We start from the raw sequence: 16,062 nt of genomic DNA on the forward strand, positions 1-16,062 counted from the left end.
GCTCACTGCAAGCTCCGCCTCCCGGGTTCACGCCATTCTCCTGCCTCAGCCTCTCGAGTAGCTGGGACTACAGGCGCCTGCCACCACGCCTGGCTAATTATTTGTATTTTTAGTAGAGACTGGGTTTCACCATGTTAGCCAGGATGGTCTCCATCTGCTGACCTCGTGATCTGCCCACTTTGGCCTCCCAAAGTGCTGGGATTTACAGGCGTGAGCCACTGTGCCCGGCCTCCTGTTTCTTAGTCACACTTCTAATGAAAGATGAACTTGCAGCACTCTCACAGGGAAAGCTGGTCCCCAGACTGTTTTTTTTCTCAGCGTATGTGCCAGCAGCCTTCTAAGAGCTTCATGCGTATTACTAACATGCATACTGCTGAAAACAGCTCCATGAGATAGGTGTCATTGTTTTCTCATTTTACAGAAGAGAAACTGAGGCACTGCAAGGTTAAATAACCTGCCTGAAGTTACACAGCTAATAAGTAATAACATTATTCAAGGAAACTTTACATGAAAATTAGAAAATTGAGTTGAGATCATTTATTTAAAAATCATAAAGGTATTTACACATTAGGATTTTTTAAAATCTTTGATTGTAATAAAATACACATACTCTAATATTGACCATCTTAACCGTTTTTATGTGTGTGGTTCAGCAGTGTTAAGTATTTTACATTGTTGTGCAAATAATCTCCAGAACTCTTTTCATCTTGCAAAACTGAAACCCCATACCCATTAAACCATAATTCTCCATTCGTCCATCCCTTTACCCCTCCCAACCAATATCCTACTTTCTATCTGTGTGAATTTGGCTAATCTAGGTACTTCATATAAATAGAATCTCATAGTATTTGCCCTTTTGTGATTGGCTTATTTCGCTTAGCATGATGTCTTTAGGCTTCATCTATGTTGTCGTATTTTGTGTTGGAATTTCCTTATTTTGTAAGGCTGAATGGTAGCTAGATGTTTCTGTGTACCACGTTGTGTCTAATCATTCTCCACTGAGGGCCACTTGGATTACTTCCACCTTTTGCCTACTGTGAGCAAGGCTGCCATGAACATAGGTATACAAACATCTGTTCATGTCTCTGCTTTCAATTCTTTTGGATATAAATCCAGAAGTGGAATCGCTAGATCATGGGGTAGTTCTATTTTTAATTTTTTAAGGAACTGCCATACTGTTTCCCATAACAGCTGCACCTTTTCATATTCCCACTAGCAGTGTACAAAGGTTCCAATTTGTCTACATCCTCCCCAACACTAGTATTTTCTGGTTTTTACAGATAATAGCCACCTTAATGGGTGTAACATGGTGTCTCATTGTGGTTATGATTTGCATTTCTCTAATATCAGTGATATTGTGCATCTTTTCTTGTGCTTATTGGCCATAAGGATATCTTTTTTGAAGAAATGTGTATTCAAATCTTTTGTCCATTGTTTGAGTTGTTTGGTTTCTTTTTTGTTGAACTGTAGGAGTTGTTTAGATATTCTGGAAATTAACCCTGTATCCAAATACATGACTTGAAAATGTTTTCTCCCATTCTGTAGGTTGCTTTTTCATTCTGTTGATTTTGTGCTTTGATGCACAGAAGTTTTAAATTTTGATGTAGTACAGTTTATCTATGTTTTACTTTTGCTTCCTGTTTTTCAGTGTCATATCTAAGAAATCCAGTTAACCAAATTCAGTATCATAATACACTTTTTCCTGTATTTTTTTCTTTTCTTTTTTTTTTTTTTTTTGAGATGGGATCTCTCTGTCTCACTCAGGCTGGAGTGCAGTGGCATGATCTCTGTTCACTGCAACCTCTGCCTCCTGGGCTCAAGCAATTCTCCTGCCTCAGCCTCCCAAGTAGCTGGGAATACAGGGCATGCACCCCCATGCCCAGCTAATTTGTATGTTTTTCTCTAAGTGTTTTACACTTTTAGGTCTTACATACAGGTATTTGATCTTTTTTTTTTTTTTTGAGATGGGGTCATGTTCTGTCACCCAAGCTAGAGTTTGCAGTGCTGTGAACACAGTTCACTGCAGCCTCAACCTCCTGGGCTCAAGTGATCTGATCCTTTCACCTCAGCCTCCCAAGTAGCTGGGACTACAGGCATGTGCCACCACACCCAGCTATTTTTTTCTATTTTTTTTTTTTTTTTTGCAGAGATGAAATTTCACATGTTGCTTAGGTTGTCTCTAACTCCTGGGCTCAAGCAATCCTCCTGACTCAGCCTCCCAAATTGTTGGGATTATAGGCATGAACCACCATGCTTGGCTTTTGAACCATTTTGAGTTAACTTTTGTATGTGATGTAAAGTGCTTTTTTCTTTTGCATGTCCATATTTAGTCTTGGAATCTTCTACTATTGTGGTATTTCTTCTATTTCTCCCTTCAGTTTTGTCAGTGTTTGCTTTATATATCTAGGTCCTTTAATGTTGGGTGCATACATAGTTATGACTGTTGTATCTTGCTAGTGGATTGATATTTTATCATTGTAAAAATCCTTTTTTGTCTCTTGAGACAGTTTTTGACTGAAAGTTTAGTTTGCCTGATATAAATATAGTCACTCCTGGTCTCTTTTGTTAACATTTGCATGTAATTTCTTTTTCCACCCCTTTACTTTCAGCCGATGTGTTTCATTAAATCTAAAAAGACTTTGTCATAGACAGCATAGGTTGGGTCTTGGTTTTTATTATTATTATTATTATTTGAGATGGAGTCTCGTTCTGTCACTGAGCTGGAGTGCAGTGGCATGATCTCGGCTCACTGCAACCTCCACCTTCTGGATTCAAGTGATTCTCCTGCCTCAGCCTCCCGAGTAGCTGGGACTACAGGTGCCCATCACCACACTAAGCTAATTTTTGTATTTTCAGTAAAGACAGGGTCTCACCATGTTGGCCAGACTGGTCTTGAACTCCTGACCTCAAGTTATCCACCTGCCTTAACCTCCCCAGATGCTGGGATTACAGGCGTGAACCACCATGCCTGGTTGGCCTTGCTTTTTTAAAAAAATCCATCCAGCCTCTCTATGTCTTTTGATTGGGGAGGATTTTAACCCATTTATATTTAAAGTTATTATTGATAGAAAAGGATTTACTATTGTCATTTTTAAGTTGCTATCTGTTAGTCTTGCCAATCCTTTCAGTGTCTTTTCTTCTGTTTGTCTCTTCCTTTGTGTTTTGTTGGGCTGTTGTTCTTTTTTTGGTATAAGTGTGCTTTGATTCCTTTCTCTTTTTTAATGTAACCTCTATGGGTTTTCTTTTTTTGTGATTACCTTGGGCTTAAATAAAACATCTTATGTTATTACAGTTTAAGCTGATAACAACTTAAATTTAATCATGTACAAAAACTACACTTTGAATTATCCCCCCAAACACATACTTTATGTTATTATTGTCACAATTTACATCTATTCATACTGAGTCTCTTAACATTTTTTAGTGATTTTTTAATACTTTGTTAACTTTTATACTAGAGTTAAAAGTAATTTACCCTGTAATCTCAGCTCTTTGGGAGGCCAAGGCGGGTGGATCACGAGGTCAGGAGATTGAGACCATCCTGGCTAACACAGTGAAACCCCGTCTGTACTAAATATACAAAAATTAGCCAGACGTGGTGGCAGGTGCCTGTAGTCACAGCTACTCAGGAGGCTGAGGCAGGAGAATGGTGTGAACCCTGGAGGCAGAGCTTGCAGTGAGCCGAGATTGCACCATTGACCTCCAGCCTGGGCTACAGAGCAAGACTCTGCCTCACACACACAAAAAAGTTATTTACCCACCACCATTATAATAATACAGTAACCTATATTTGTCTATGTATTTACCTTTACCAATGAGTTTCACTCTTTCTTATGCTCTCAGGTTGCTGTTTTGTGTCCTTTTATTTCAACTTGAAAAACTTCCTTTAGTGTTTCTTGTAAGGTAGGTCTAGTGGTGATGAACCCTCTCAGCTCTTGTTTGCCTGTTAAAGTCTTTATCTTGTATATTTGAAGGAGAGTTTTGACAGTTATAGCATTCTTGGTTATCAGGATTATTTTTTCCTTCAGGACCTTGGATATATCATCCCGATTCCTTCTAGTCTGCAAGATGTCTGCTGAAAAATCTTCTGACAGTATTCTGGAGGTTTTCTTTTATGTGACAAATCATTTTTGTCTTTCTGCTTTCAAAATTCTCAGTCTTTGACTTTTGACAACTTGATTATAATGTATCTCAATGTGTTCCTTTTGTTTGATGTCCTTTGGGCTTCTTGGATCTGTGTGTTTCTTTCCCCAGATTTGGGGAGCTTTCAGCCATTATTTCTTTCAATAAGCTTTTTGGTCCTTTCTCTTTCTATTCTCCTTTTGGAACTTCCATAATGTGTATTTTGGTCCATTTGATAGTTTCACATAATTCCCTTAATCTTTCTTTATTCTTTAAATTTTGTTTTTGTTACTCTGACTGAATTATTTTTGGTGACCTGTTTCAAGTTCACTGATCCTTACTTCTGCTTGATCTATGTGCTGTTAAATCCCTCTACTGAATTTTTCAGTTCCGTTATTGTGTTCTTCCCTTTCATGATTCCCATTTAGTACTTTTCAATATTTTCTATCCTTTGTTGAAATTCTCCTTTTGTTCATTTATTGTTCTCTTGGCTTTGGTGAGCATCTTTATGAGAATTATTTTTAATTTGCTGTCAAATAAACCATATAACTCTGTTTAATTGGGGTCAGTTTCTAGATATTTATCTTGTTTCTTTATTCAGAACATCCTTGCTAAAATTTTTCTTTCTTGACCTCTGTGTTGGTGTCTACACATCAGAAAGGGCATGCACCTTTCTCAGTCTTTATGGGCTGTCCTTACACAAGAGAAGGTTTGTACCAATCTTCACAGCCAAAGATTTTTGAGGCCTCTACCAACTCTTTCCATCCCCAGAGAGAAGCAGATAGGTGTGGCTATTGGCTCTTCACTGTGTGCTAAGCCAGGAGGGAAATTATGTTACCTATGGGCTCAAGCAACTATCTCTATTCTCTCCCCGGCAGACAGACAGTGCTGAAACCATTAGAATTTCAAGACTGTTGTGACAGATACTAGGTCTTTGAGCATCCCTGGAAAAGTTGGAGCACTGGACACATGGATCAACGCTTTCTCCAGGGAGAATCTTAGAGCTGGGTTTTTTACCTGCTCACTCTGTGCTGAGCAGGGGGGTAGGTCAGTGGCTTCCATTAGACCAAGTGACTGTCTCTGTTTGCCTCCAGGTGACTGTACTGCACTGGATCCATGATATCTCCAAGACCAGTATGTGGAAATCCAGTTTTCTATGGAGTCCTTTCAGAAAAGTTGGCATCAACCCCCTCTCTCCCCTAGGTGAAGCTGGGAACTAGATGGTCTCTTCCTGACTGTAAGGGGATGAAATGGGGACAGGGTCTCTTGTGAAAAGTGTCCTGAATCTCCCTATTAGCTTCATTAAGTTTGATTTTGTATTTTCCCAGAGCTCAAGATGCTTTCAATGTGTGTCTGATATCTCACAAAGAGAACTTGTCTATAAATTATTGCTGAATCATGTGTTTGTGAGGAGAAGAAGGGTTGAGAACTTCCACCACCATTTTTCACTTCTCCCAGTTATGATAATTTTGAAGGAGAAGAAACAAATAAGAGGTCCTTTCTTCAAGGCTTAAATAAATCAACATTAAACCTTTGCTAAAAGGCTCCCTTTGACCTTTCATCCCTTTTAAACATGAATTCAAGGGTTTTAATTTCTCTCCAGTGAAGCTTATCCTTCACAAGAAGAATCTGTCCAGGGAAAGACAAAACCCTTTGTAGAGAAAATCTTTACACGTGCACATATTCTGCCCTTAAATTTCTGGGCCTTCTTTCAGTCACTTTCCTCTTGAGAGAGGCCTCTTGTTGAGAAGCCCTGGTGAAAAACACGTTTCAGCTGGAATTCTTCTCTTTTTCAAGGGAGTAAACCAAGCCAGCTGGAAACTCATTGCTGCCAAAATTTGTCTCAGAAAGACATGGATACTACTTGGAAATATCCGGGCCAGACCACCATTGTGGTGGAGAAGAAAGCAGCTGTTGGAGAAGAAAAGAGTGAGAGCAGCAAAAAATCTGCCGGAAGAAGCTCTCTAAACACAGAGTAGCCCTGGGGAGTGGTACTGGTAGAGTAGCTATCAGAGGATGGTCCCCCTATATTTGTTCAAATGGACCTACAAGGGGATGAAGAGTGAGAAGAATCTTACCTGTGGCACACTGGCATTCATAGCCATTCGGGTGATCGATACACTTTGCGCCATTCAGACACAAGTACTGGAACAGTCATCAATATCAGTCTGGCAAAGTGGCCAGGCCTTTTATAATCTAATTCTTAATTCTTAATTTCCAATTCTATCCTTTAACTAGAAGAGAGGGGAAGTGTGTGTGTGTGTGTGTAGGTGTGTGTGTGTATGAGAGAGAGAGATGTGCATTTCTGCTATTCTTTTACCCAAACTATCACTGAGGTGGGGCTTTATATTAAGAATCAAATGCATACTTTCCATATGTTTAATCACCAGCATGAAATGTATAGTTATGGTTATGCTGAAAGGTTAGTTGTAAACACTGGAGATGTAGCAAGAGAAATCCGAGGTTTGGGTGTAACTTGCTCTAAAATGTGCTTCTGTTTAGACACTTGCGGAGTCTGACAGACACTCCAAGCAATAGGAAAGGTTCTGAGTACTCACCCATGACACACTTGTCCACATCTTCTGGGCAAGTGCAAATATACTGCCCATTTAGGGGGTTGGTGTCACACAGTGCCCCCTTGTGGCAAGGATTGCTGATGCATGCATCATCCAGATGACACAGGAGACCTGTCACAGGGTGGGGCAAAGGAGAACTAAGAGAAAATGTCTCTCACTTAGGGAAGAGCTTTTTCTTTCATCCAGGAGGGAAAACCTCATGATCAGTTCCTCAAAATCCAATGTGGAGATTTATAGGCAACTTCCGCTTTGCCTGACCTTACCCTGGGGACATGCTTGGCTACCAGCAAAACACCTAGCTGCAACCCTAGACTCTGACCCTGAGCCCTCAGCTAGACCTCTCCTTCAGTGCAGAGACATCTACAGGCCAGAAAATAGGAAGACGGAGACAGGAAAATGGAGCGATCTTTCAGATAGTGTGCCAGATTTAGCAAATAAAATAGAGGATGTCCAGTTGCATTTGAACGTCTGATAAACAGCATATCTCTCTGTATTCTTATAACTACCCATTAAACTAAAATTATCTCAGAAGAAGAAGTTTACTTTTTAACTGTTAGGGCAAGTAAAGATAGAGAGAAATGATTAAAGACGCAAAGCCCTGGTGTAGTACTGCTGTGAATGGTAAAGCCAAGCATGATGAGACTGGAGCAAACTGTGCTCACCCAGATGCACCCTGGTTTCAGGGATGTGGATTCATGCAATATGATGCAGGAAGCCCACACAATGTAACAGGATAGGTTGGATCTGCCTGAAAAAAAGAGCACATTGAAGGATGAAAAGTGTGAGACCACCTGTGTTTATATGGTAGGCCACTACAATAGCAAAGGATGGGGGTCTAAGGCAAAGGCTTCCGGTCCCCATGACAAGGAGCAAGGGTGTGACTTGAAGTTACACCCAAGGTATTTGTGTGAGGCAGTGAGTGCAGGAGAGCTGGGATTTAAACTGGGGCTGCCTCACTCTCAAATTCTGAACAAAGACCTGAGGTGAGAACCTGACCATGTCAAGCCATCTCTTCATGTCTTGGGCTTCCCAAGGGCACACAGACATGGGGAAGTCGATGGGATGGAGGAGGTGAGGACTCAAATAATGACTCGAACAGTCGGTTACTGGAAACACTTGTGACTGCAAATTCCTGTCTAAAAGGGAAATGCATTTTTAGGTAAAGTTTGCTGGTTTTTGAATGAAACTGAATTTTACACCTTTGGAACATGTATCTGTTTGATAGTGCTTGTTAAAGACAGAAAACCTAGAGATTCAGAAGATATTGGCTTGCAAGTAATTATCTACTGAATGGATCACACTTCTCTAAGGTTCAGGCACATTTCTTCAGATTCACATTCCCTTCCAGCTTCACTTCTGCCAGATTTTTATCTCCCTATTAAAATTCTATCAACCAGTTCTACAATTCAGAGTGAGGAAACAGCAGCCAGTCATTGTACTTGCTTATTCTAAAAGCCCCAGTGGAACATCTGCTACGATTCAGCAATTTCCTTCATGTCACCACCCTCCTGGCACAGGAGAAAACCAATGCAGAAGCCTAAAAATAAGAAATTTCAGGCTCAGGAATTAAAAAACAAAATCTTCCCAAGTTCACACGGTTGGTGAGTGAGAGTGCTGCACTGAAACCCGGATTGGTCTGACTGCAAATCTGATGCTCTTTGACTGCAGCAGAGTTGAGTGTTCAGCCCTGGATGTGATCAACACAATCCACAGATGAGGTCCCTGATCCCAGGGTCTTACAGCACCCTGAGAGGGCACAGGTGCGTAAGACAGTTAAGGAATACTCGTATTAGAGAGGAATAAAGGCAGAAGGTCACTAGATATTAAAGTGGGAAAAGTTCTTGGCGATCACCTATAGGTGTTAAGTGTATGCCCTAAGATCATTGAGCTTATCCCACTACTCCACGGCAAGAAAGCACCAGCCTGGGCTGGCGAAGGAAGGCTTACTGATGGCGGAAGCGAGGGGCTTAATGGGAGAAAATGGTTGGAGATCATTAGGAGATTTGACGTCAAGTACAATTCTGAACTTGATACAATAAGCTAAGTAGAGTATAGGTGCCTGGGTGGGAGAAAATATGATCAAAGATGTGTTTGAACGTTAGTTGGGCAGTAGCACATAGAAGAGACTAAAGACGAATGACTGTTAATAGGCAGAGAGGGAGGAGAGAGCACTAAGTTATGAGTTACCTAAATATAAAAAGCCTGGTGGAAACAGAGAGCTATGTTTTCCCCAGCTCTACCAAGCTACAAAATCTTCAGTTCAACAAGGCGGAGCATGAATCGTCATATATGTTGACACACAAACTTTGCTGGTGAACTCCCAAAACACGTTCTCCAAAGCTCAACTAGGCATATTTCTGAAGGCAGCAATAATTCCTCTTAGTAATTTCCACCTGCCAGATATTGCAGGCTAGAATCACTTAACATCAGGCTATGGCAGTGGGCTAATACATCTCACTTCCTAAATGCAAAAGAGAAAATAAAAACCAGCTAGTGTTTAAAAATTTCCTTCTCTAATACCACAGTGAGTCTGGGCTAACCTAGCATGACATGTCAACCTCCCCAATTCTTGGCTGATACATTAACCTTAAAACACTGGAGTCACTATCAGCTACTGATAGCTTTCTGACTGTTTACTTCTGCCTCTTAAATATGTTTCAAACCTAACTCCTTCCATTTCACATGCCAGCACGTTTGTCTAGGAAATCAGAACCCCTCCGCTCTTCTAATCCTGCCCTACTTCAATCTATTATCCATACAACGGCCATAAAATATTGGAAATATATAAATCAGATAATATTTTTTCCTGCTTAAACTTCCAATCCTTCAACTAAAATTCAAATTACTTTTCTGGACTCACATTGTCCTGCATGATGCTGACTCTTCTTTCTCTGCAATCTTATTTAGCCTCACTCTCCCGTTCATACTTTTTACTTTAGCCACAATGATTTCCTCTTGGTTTCTTAAACATTAAGTTCTTTCCTGCCTCAGTGCTGCTGCAGAAGCTGCTCTGTCCACCTGAAACATTTTTTCCCTGCTTATTCACATGGCTGGGTACCTGTCTTATCAAGAGAGTAGGTCTACAAATGCGTATCTCATGGTTCTCCACCACTGCATCATTCCATTCAATCCATCCTGGAATGTATCACAAGCTGTGATTTTATATTTATTTACTCTTTACAGTCTCCTTCCCATTTCACTATAAGCTCCAGGAGGACAGGGACGGTGTCTGCCGTTCACCTTGGTATCTATGCCAGCCACTGCACTAGACACTTGGTGTCAGTGGTGAAACTGACCTTGAACAGCATCTAATCTAACAAGCTCATTTTACAGATGAGGAAACTGGGACCTGAGAGGTATAGCAACTTGTCCAAATTTGCACAGTTAGTTGGCAAAAGAATTAGAAGTAAAAATAGTTAAGTGATGAAAAAGCTTTTAGGGTGTGTGATTGCTGCAGATCAAGTTAGTTTTCAAAATAAAGAAGGCCAATCTGAGCTGACTGTTGAGGGACATAGGGAAAGGGGAAGAAGCTCAGAGTACAAAAGTGAAGATAACATGGCATTATCAACCCACCATTAGCAAAGGAAGTATCCTGTTTTGGTTTTGTAGGAGGATGCTGATCTTTTCTTGTTGCTCCATCCTCTGGCTTCAGGGTGAACAAGTAAGATTATGGGCACAGCCAGTGGCAGTAAATATAACAGGGCAAACCTAAGAGGTCTGTGCTGAAATAGAAACCATGACCTGGGCCTCATCAGCACCACGCTTTAGCCAAGTGAGCCAAGGACCACAAAACTGTCAGCATTTATAAGCTGTAACACGCGGGGACACAAACAGCTCATTACAGCTCTCTCAAGGCAAGGGCCCCACCCACAAACCACTAATCTGACTCGGAGCAACAAGTGATTAGAAAGAAAGAGAGGAGACCAACAAAGGGAAAGAAAGGAAAGAAGAAAAGAGAAAGGAATTGAGAAAAGAAAGGTTGCTGAGCCACAGTGCTCAACCTTCCTGGTCATCTCTCAACTGTGAGGTCTGTGGGAAAAAGTTTGATCACATCACTGGTCCTGTTAAGGGTCAACTCTCATTGCAAAACAATCCCTACAAGAGGAACAAATAAAAAATGAGCTTGGCTGGCCCTTGCCCTGACCCTGCTACCTTCTCCTCTATGGCTGAGTCAAGAGAGCTCCATCTCCAATATACCCTTCCAACCAGCAGTCACCCAAGCCTCTGAGTTCTGGAGTTTCACCTCTTTCTGTATCAGAGAAGATCTTCTTGTGACTTCTATCCTACAAAACCTCAGCTCTATACACAAGAGACTTTCTATCACGCTGCTGACGTTGGAGATGAAGAACAAAGAACAAGCTTGAGAGTCTCATCACCCGTAGGGAATAAAGTTGGGTGAAACATTCTGTATAAACACTGCTGTCTACAGGCCCTACCTACTGAGAGGATGGTCTGGGAGTATCGATGTGACTAAGGGGATAATGTAGTTGTGGAAAGGATACTCATACAGAATAAATGCAAGAAATTTTTCCACTAATTCTAGACACCATCATCTTTTTCAGGACTTCTCAAAGGCCTGGTTTCCCTGCATCATGACCAATGTATTTTCTAATGAGCTGCCAGGATGATCTTAACATGTAAAGTGGACTGTGCCGCTCACTTGCTCAAATCATTTGATGAATTATTTTGCATTTACAATAAAAGTCTAACACCTCCCTATGTTTTCTGCCTATCTCTTTAAGCTCTAACCATGAAATATCACTAGCTCCAGCCACTCTGGGCTTTTTTCATTTCTCAAAATGATCACATTCTTTCCCTCCTCAGTGGCTAGCACATGTTATTCCTTGTGCCTGGGATAATCTTATCCCCTCTCTCCCCAACTCCTACTCATTGTCTATGTCAAAAATGTTACCTTCTCAAAGACACCTTACTTGCCTGTCACTAAACACAACTAGTTCTGCCTGTTAATATGCTCTCCAGATACATTCTATGTTTCCTGCAAGGCATTTAGTACAGTTCAAAATTTTACGGAGAATTATATTGTTTATGCCTGTGTTTCTCACTAGACTGTCAGTGCCATGAAGAAACGAGGGGGAGCTGTTTCCCTCATCACTGATTCCCCAGCATGCAACACAGTCCCAAGCTTAAATAAATATTCCTTAAATGAATGTTTATCTGCTTAAAGTTCTCTTATTTAAGTTATCCTAATCCCAAAATAATAATCATCTTTCAACTCACCCCTCTCATAGCAACAAAGAGTGTCTCTATTCTGTTCCTACCCCAAGTGTCTGTCACCCTTGTCTACACTACCAGTCCACACACAAACCCCTCATCCCAGTCCCCTTCCTGTGTCACTAAACTCCATCTCATTTGTACCACACCCAGATTCACCTTGCCTTTGCCCACCAGTCCTTCAACTACACCTCAAGGGCAACTCTACATTAAGGTGCACAACTTCCTTCTTTGACTGAAACCTGAATTTTCCCTAAAGGCACCAGCCCAGTCAGCTCTCTGCGGTAGAGCTCCTGCAGTCCTCCTCTTTCAAACACTGCCACCGACAGGAAACTAGGGGAGAAACAGCAGGTTTTCTCTTTATTACCCAATGCCACTTCCATCAGGACACCCTCCCTCTGCTCCTCCTTTGAAACTAAATCATCTTCAAATCTTCACAACTGAATTCCAGGTCAGTCTCTCCCTCTCTCTCTCTCTCTCTATATATATGTATATAATATAATATACTATATATTTATTTATATAAAAATTTATTTATTTATTTATTTATTTATTTATTTCTGGGTTCCAGGCATGGTGATAAGTGCTTTGCCTCAATTGTCAAATATAATCCTCACCTAGGATTAGTCCACTTTTGCAAATGTGGTAGAGACCTGGTCCATACTAAAGACAGATACTAAAGTACTTCAGGGAAGTAAGAAGAGACTCTGACACCTTAATTAACAGCCTGAATTTGGAGGGAGGAGTTAGGTCCAGGAAGAACTGGAAATTTGATACCCACAGTCATTCGTGCATTTGTTTTTTTAAACAAATATGAACACACCATGTGCCAGGCCCTGATGTACACACACTGGGGATTATTATGGTAAACAGCCATGGCTTCTACCCTGCAGAAGTTACAGATAGCAGATTTCCAACAAACAAGCAGGGGTGACACAGAGTGATAGGCGCTCTCAGAGATACCTGTGGCCTTTGGAGCACAGAGCAGGGAGAAGAGAGAAGAACTAGAGGAAGCAAGTTTTAGGGGAAAGCCTGTAGGGCACACAGGAGGAGTGTGCCAGGTTGTGTGAGAGTGTGGAAGTGTGTGAGGGCGTCTGAGGGAAGGGGGTAGGATGGGGAACGTTTCAGACAGATGGAAGTGATGCGCATAAACTTTAACTGAGGAGAGAACATGGCTCATTTGAGGCAATGAAAAAATATCCATGTAGTTGAATTACAAGGCATGCATTAAGGGAGTGCAGAGAGATGTGGCTGGAGAGGCAGTTACATGCATAGCTTGATCTAAAGACAAGGAGGACCCATTGAAGTGTTTCCAGCAAAGAAATGACTCAATCCAATGCGTGTTTCAGAAAGTCCACTCTGCTGCAGTGAGGAGAGTGGACTGAACTCCACCTCACCCCTTTAGGTCAACAAAAACTTCAAGCACTGCAGAGTCCAGGCTCCTGTGGCCACGACAGCAACAAAAAAGTTAGTGATGCATCTGGGGCAGAATCCAGAGGCAGCAGCACTGAAAAACATCCAGGCTCAGCCACTGTGCGGATTGCCATGGAGGCTGGGCCAGTGCTGGGCATTCAGAAAGCTGACTCCCGCCACAGAGAAGAAAGTGGTGTCAAGCTTCTGTCTCCTGCTGGGAGGCCCCACTGTCTGGCTCTCCCCACTTCCTTAGGCTGCGGGGTTGTTGAGCCAGTTTACATAATAGAGCCCCTCACTGGACCAGGAGGAAAAAGTAGCTGCAGCCAGGTTGAGAGTGAGGGGATCCAGAGAGCACCCATTTCCCCTGTCTATGGGCAGGCAGTTACTCTGCTCAGAATGAGTAAAATGGATAAAACCAACATGGCACCTGTTAGAAGATTCTATAACATAAAACATGGAGAACATAGCACTTAAGATGTTGATGAAAAGCATATTGGGAAAATTATTCACTTCCAGGAGCTAATACATTTTAGAAAGAACTAGCTCTATACTCTCAAGACATTTAGAAGTATATAGGTTTTATAAAGAAATAAAAAATAATATAGAGCCTTAGATTTTGAGGAAAAGAGGGAGAGCTAAGAGCCAGAGGACCTAGATGAGATGAGTAAATATTAAAGAAAAGAAAAATGCAATTTAAACAAAAAATCAGGATTTGAAGCTATAAAGTACAAAATTGTCAACGCAAAAAAAAAAAAAGAATGCAAGAAATGAAAAGCTAAGAAGCTCTTGTAAATACAACGGGAAAAACAAACAGGTTAAAATATTGAGAGAGAATATTTGGGCTGTGGGGAAGAATGAGTGAAGTCTCAATTAAAAGGTAGTAGATGTTCCTGAAGGCATGAAAACATATCATGAAAGCACTCTTTTCCAGGTCTAGGATAGATCTAAGTTGGTAAATCCAGTACTAGGAGAAAAAATGATAAAAGACAATATACTTAGACAAATATTAGTTAAAAGTTGAATACTTTTTTTAAAGACAGAGAGAAATTGGGGAAGCCAGGGTACCTACCAAGAAAGAAAAGACCCCAGTCTGACATTGGGCGTCCCCATAATATTCTCCACCTGAGGTTAAAGAATTGTCTAGGAGCTTCATGGGATTAATTTCTCACCCAAGAATTCAGTGCCTGGGAAGAAATGGAATCTTTTCTTCTTTATGTCTTTTATAGCATCTAGAACAGTATATTAGATGAAATTGTAGTTCAAAAATTATTTTTTATTGAAGCAACTTGCGACCATTCTGTGGGAATATGAAAAGCTATGAAGTGAAACTGGATCTTGCCTGGAATGTAGCCAAAGTGGGCCATTATGCATATGCCATTTGTGTATGAAAGCAACTAGATCAAAAGAGATTTTTTAAATATCCAAGAGCTCTGAAAATATGCCAACAAGTGCCCTTCCTGGAAAACAAAAATTACTCAAAGGTATGGTCATTTGATGGAAAAACAATGATCAAATAACTTAGGAATGAAAAAGTTGTCACATAAATGTAATGATGGTTAAGACAAACCAAATACATACTCAACTAAATCCAAACGATTATAAATTGAGTTATAAAACATTATGAATATCAAAAATAATTTTAAAAGGCCGGGCACGGTGGCTAATGCCTGTAATCCCAGCACTTTGGGCAGCCAAGGTGGGCGGATCACGAGGTCAGGAGATCGAGACCATCCTGGCTAACACGGTGAAACCCCGTCTACACTAAAAATACAAAAATTAGCTGGGCATGGTGGTATGCGCCTGTAATCCCAGCTACTCAGGAGGCTGAGGCAGGAGAATTGCTTGAACCCAGGAGGTGGAGGTTGCAGTGAGCCGAGATGGCACCACTGCACTCCAGCCTGGGTGACAGAGTGAGACTCCGTCTTAAAAAAAAAAAAAAAATTAAAAAAGATGTATGAGATTTTCAAACTCAATCATAATAGTAATACTATAAAATAAACGTTTAAATTTCATATATATAAACAAAATATGGGGGAGTGAAAGAAAAACAGAGAAGGAGAAATAAGCCTATGCTAGTTTTGCATTTTACGTAGAAGAGAATCAATACATATACTTTCATTTTTCACTCAAATAGAGAAATTAATTCAAGTTCAAACTTTTCTAAACATGTCTTCTTTAAAAACAAAAAACACATGACATAGTACAATTTAAATGATCACAACGTGGTCTGTTGTTCTCGTGAACCAATTTCCTCTTCCTAGAATGACAAGCACGTAGCTTATGTTCCCGCTCTTTGCTCTCCTGTCTCTCATGAAATTCAGCATCTGGTTTGAGGACCACTAAGGTCATCTGAGTCACGAGTTTTTACTTTTCTCAACCTTACAGATCTCCACATCCACTCCATATTGCAGGCACACTCACATTCTGCACCCCGTTACAAGACACTCATTGTTCTCCTCAAAGAGCTCAAACTTGGTACTTCCACTCTCTGACTATAACTTCCCCATCTTCTTCCTTTCCCATTCCCAACAGACATTTTACCTAATGTATTCCCCACTAAAACCTGTAAGAATAAACCCCTCCCAATAATCCACTTCATTAGCCAATGCCCTTTGAGCTGCCTTAGCTCTTAGTGTAGCCAAGGCTGTATGGTCAATGAGATGAGTAAAGTTTCTACCTCCTATAGCCCTGCCTTGTCTCTCTCTTTCTCTCTCTCTCT

At 40.9% G+C, this 16,062-nt stretch overlaps 1 protein-coding gene across 1 annotated transcript in view; it reads left to right on the forward strand.

Moving 5' to 3' along the window:
* Nucleotides 1–6,101, forward strand: part of ADAM30 (ADAM metallopeptidase domain 30) — a 9,800-nt gene extending 3,699 nt beyond the window's left edge. The window contains exon 3 of the mRNA XM_011933193.1: nt 5,970–6,101. Within this exon, the coding sequence (XP_011788583.1) occupies nt 5,970–6,101 (132 nt within the window). The remainder of the gene's footprint in view (nt 1–5,969) is intronic.
* Nucleotides 6,102–16,062: the final 9,961 nt, after the last annotated feature.

The sequence above is a fragment of the Colobus angolensis genome, unplaced genomic scaffold (assembly GCF_000951035.1).
Source record: "Colobus angolensis palliatus isolate OR3802 unplaced genomic scaffold, Cang.pa_1.0 Scaffold124, whole genome shotgun sequence".
Classification (NCBI taxonomy): domain Eukaryota; kingdom Metazoa; phylum Chordata; class Mammalia; order Primates; family Cercopithecidae; genus Colobus; species Colobus angolensis.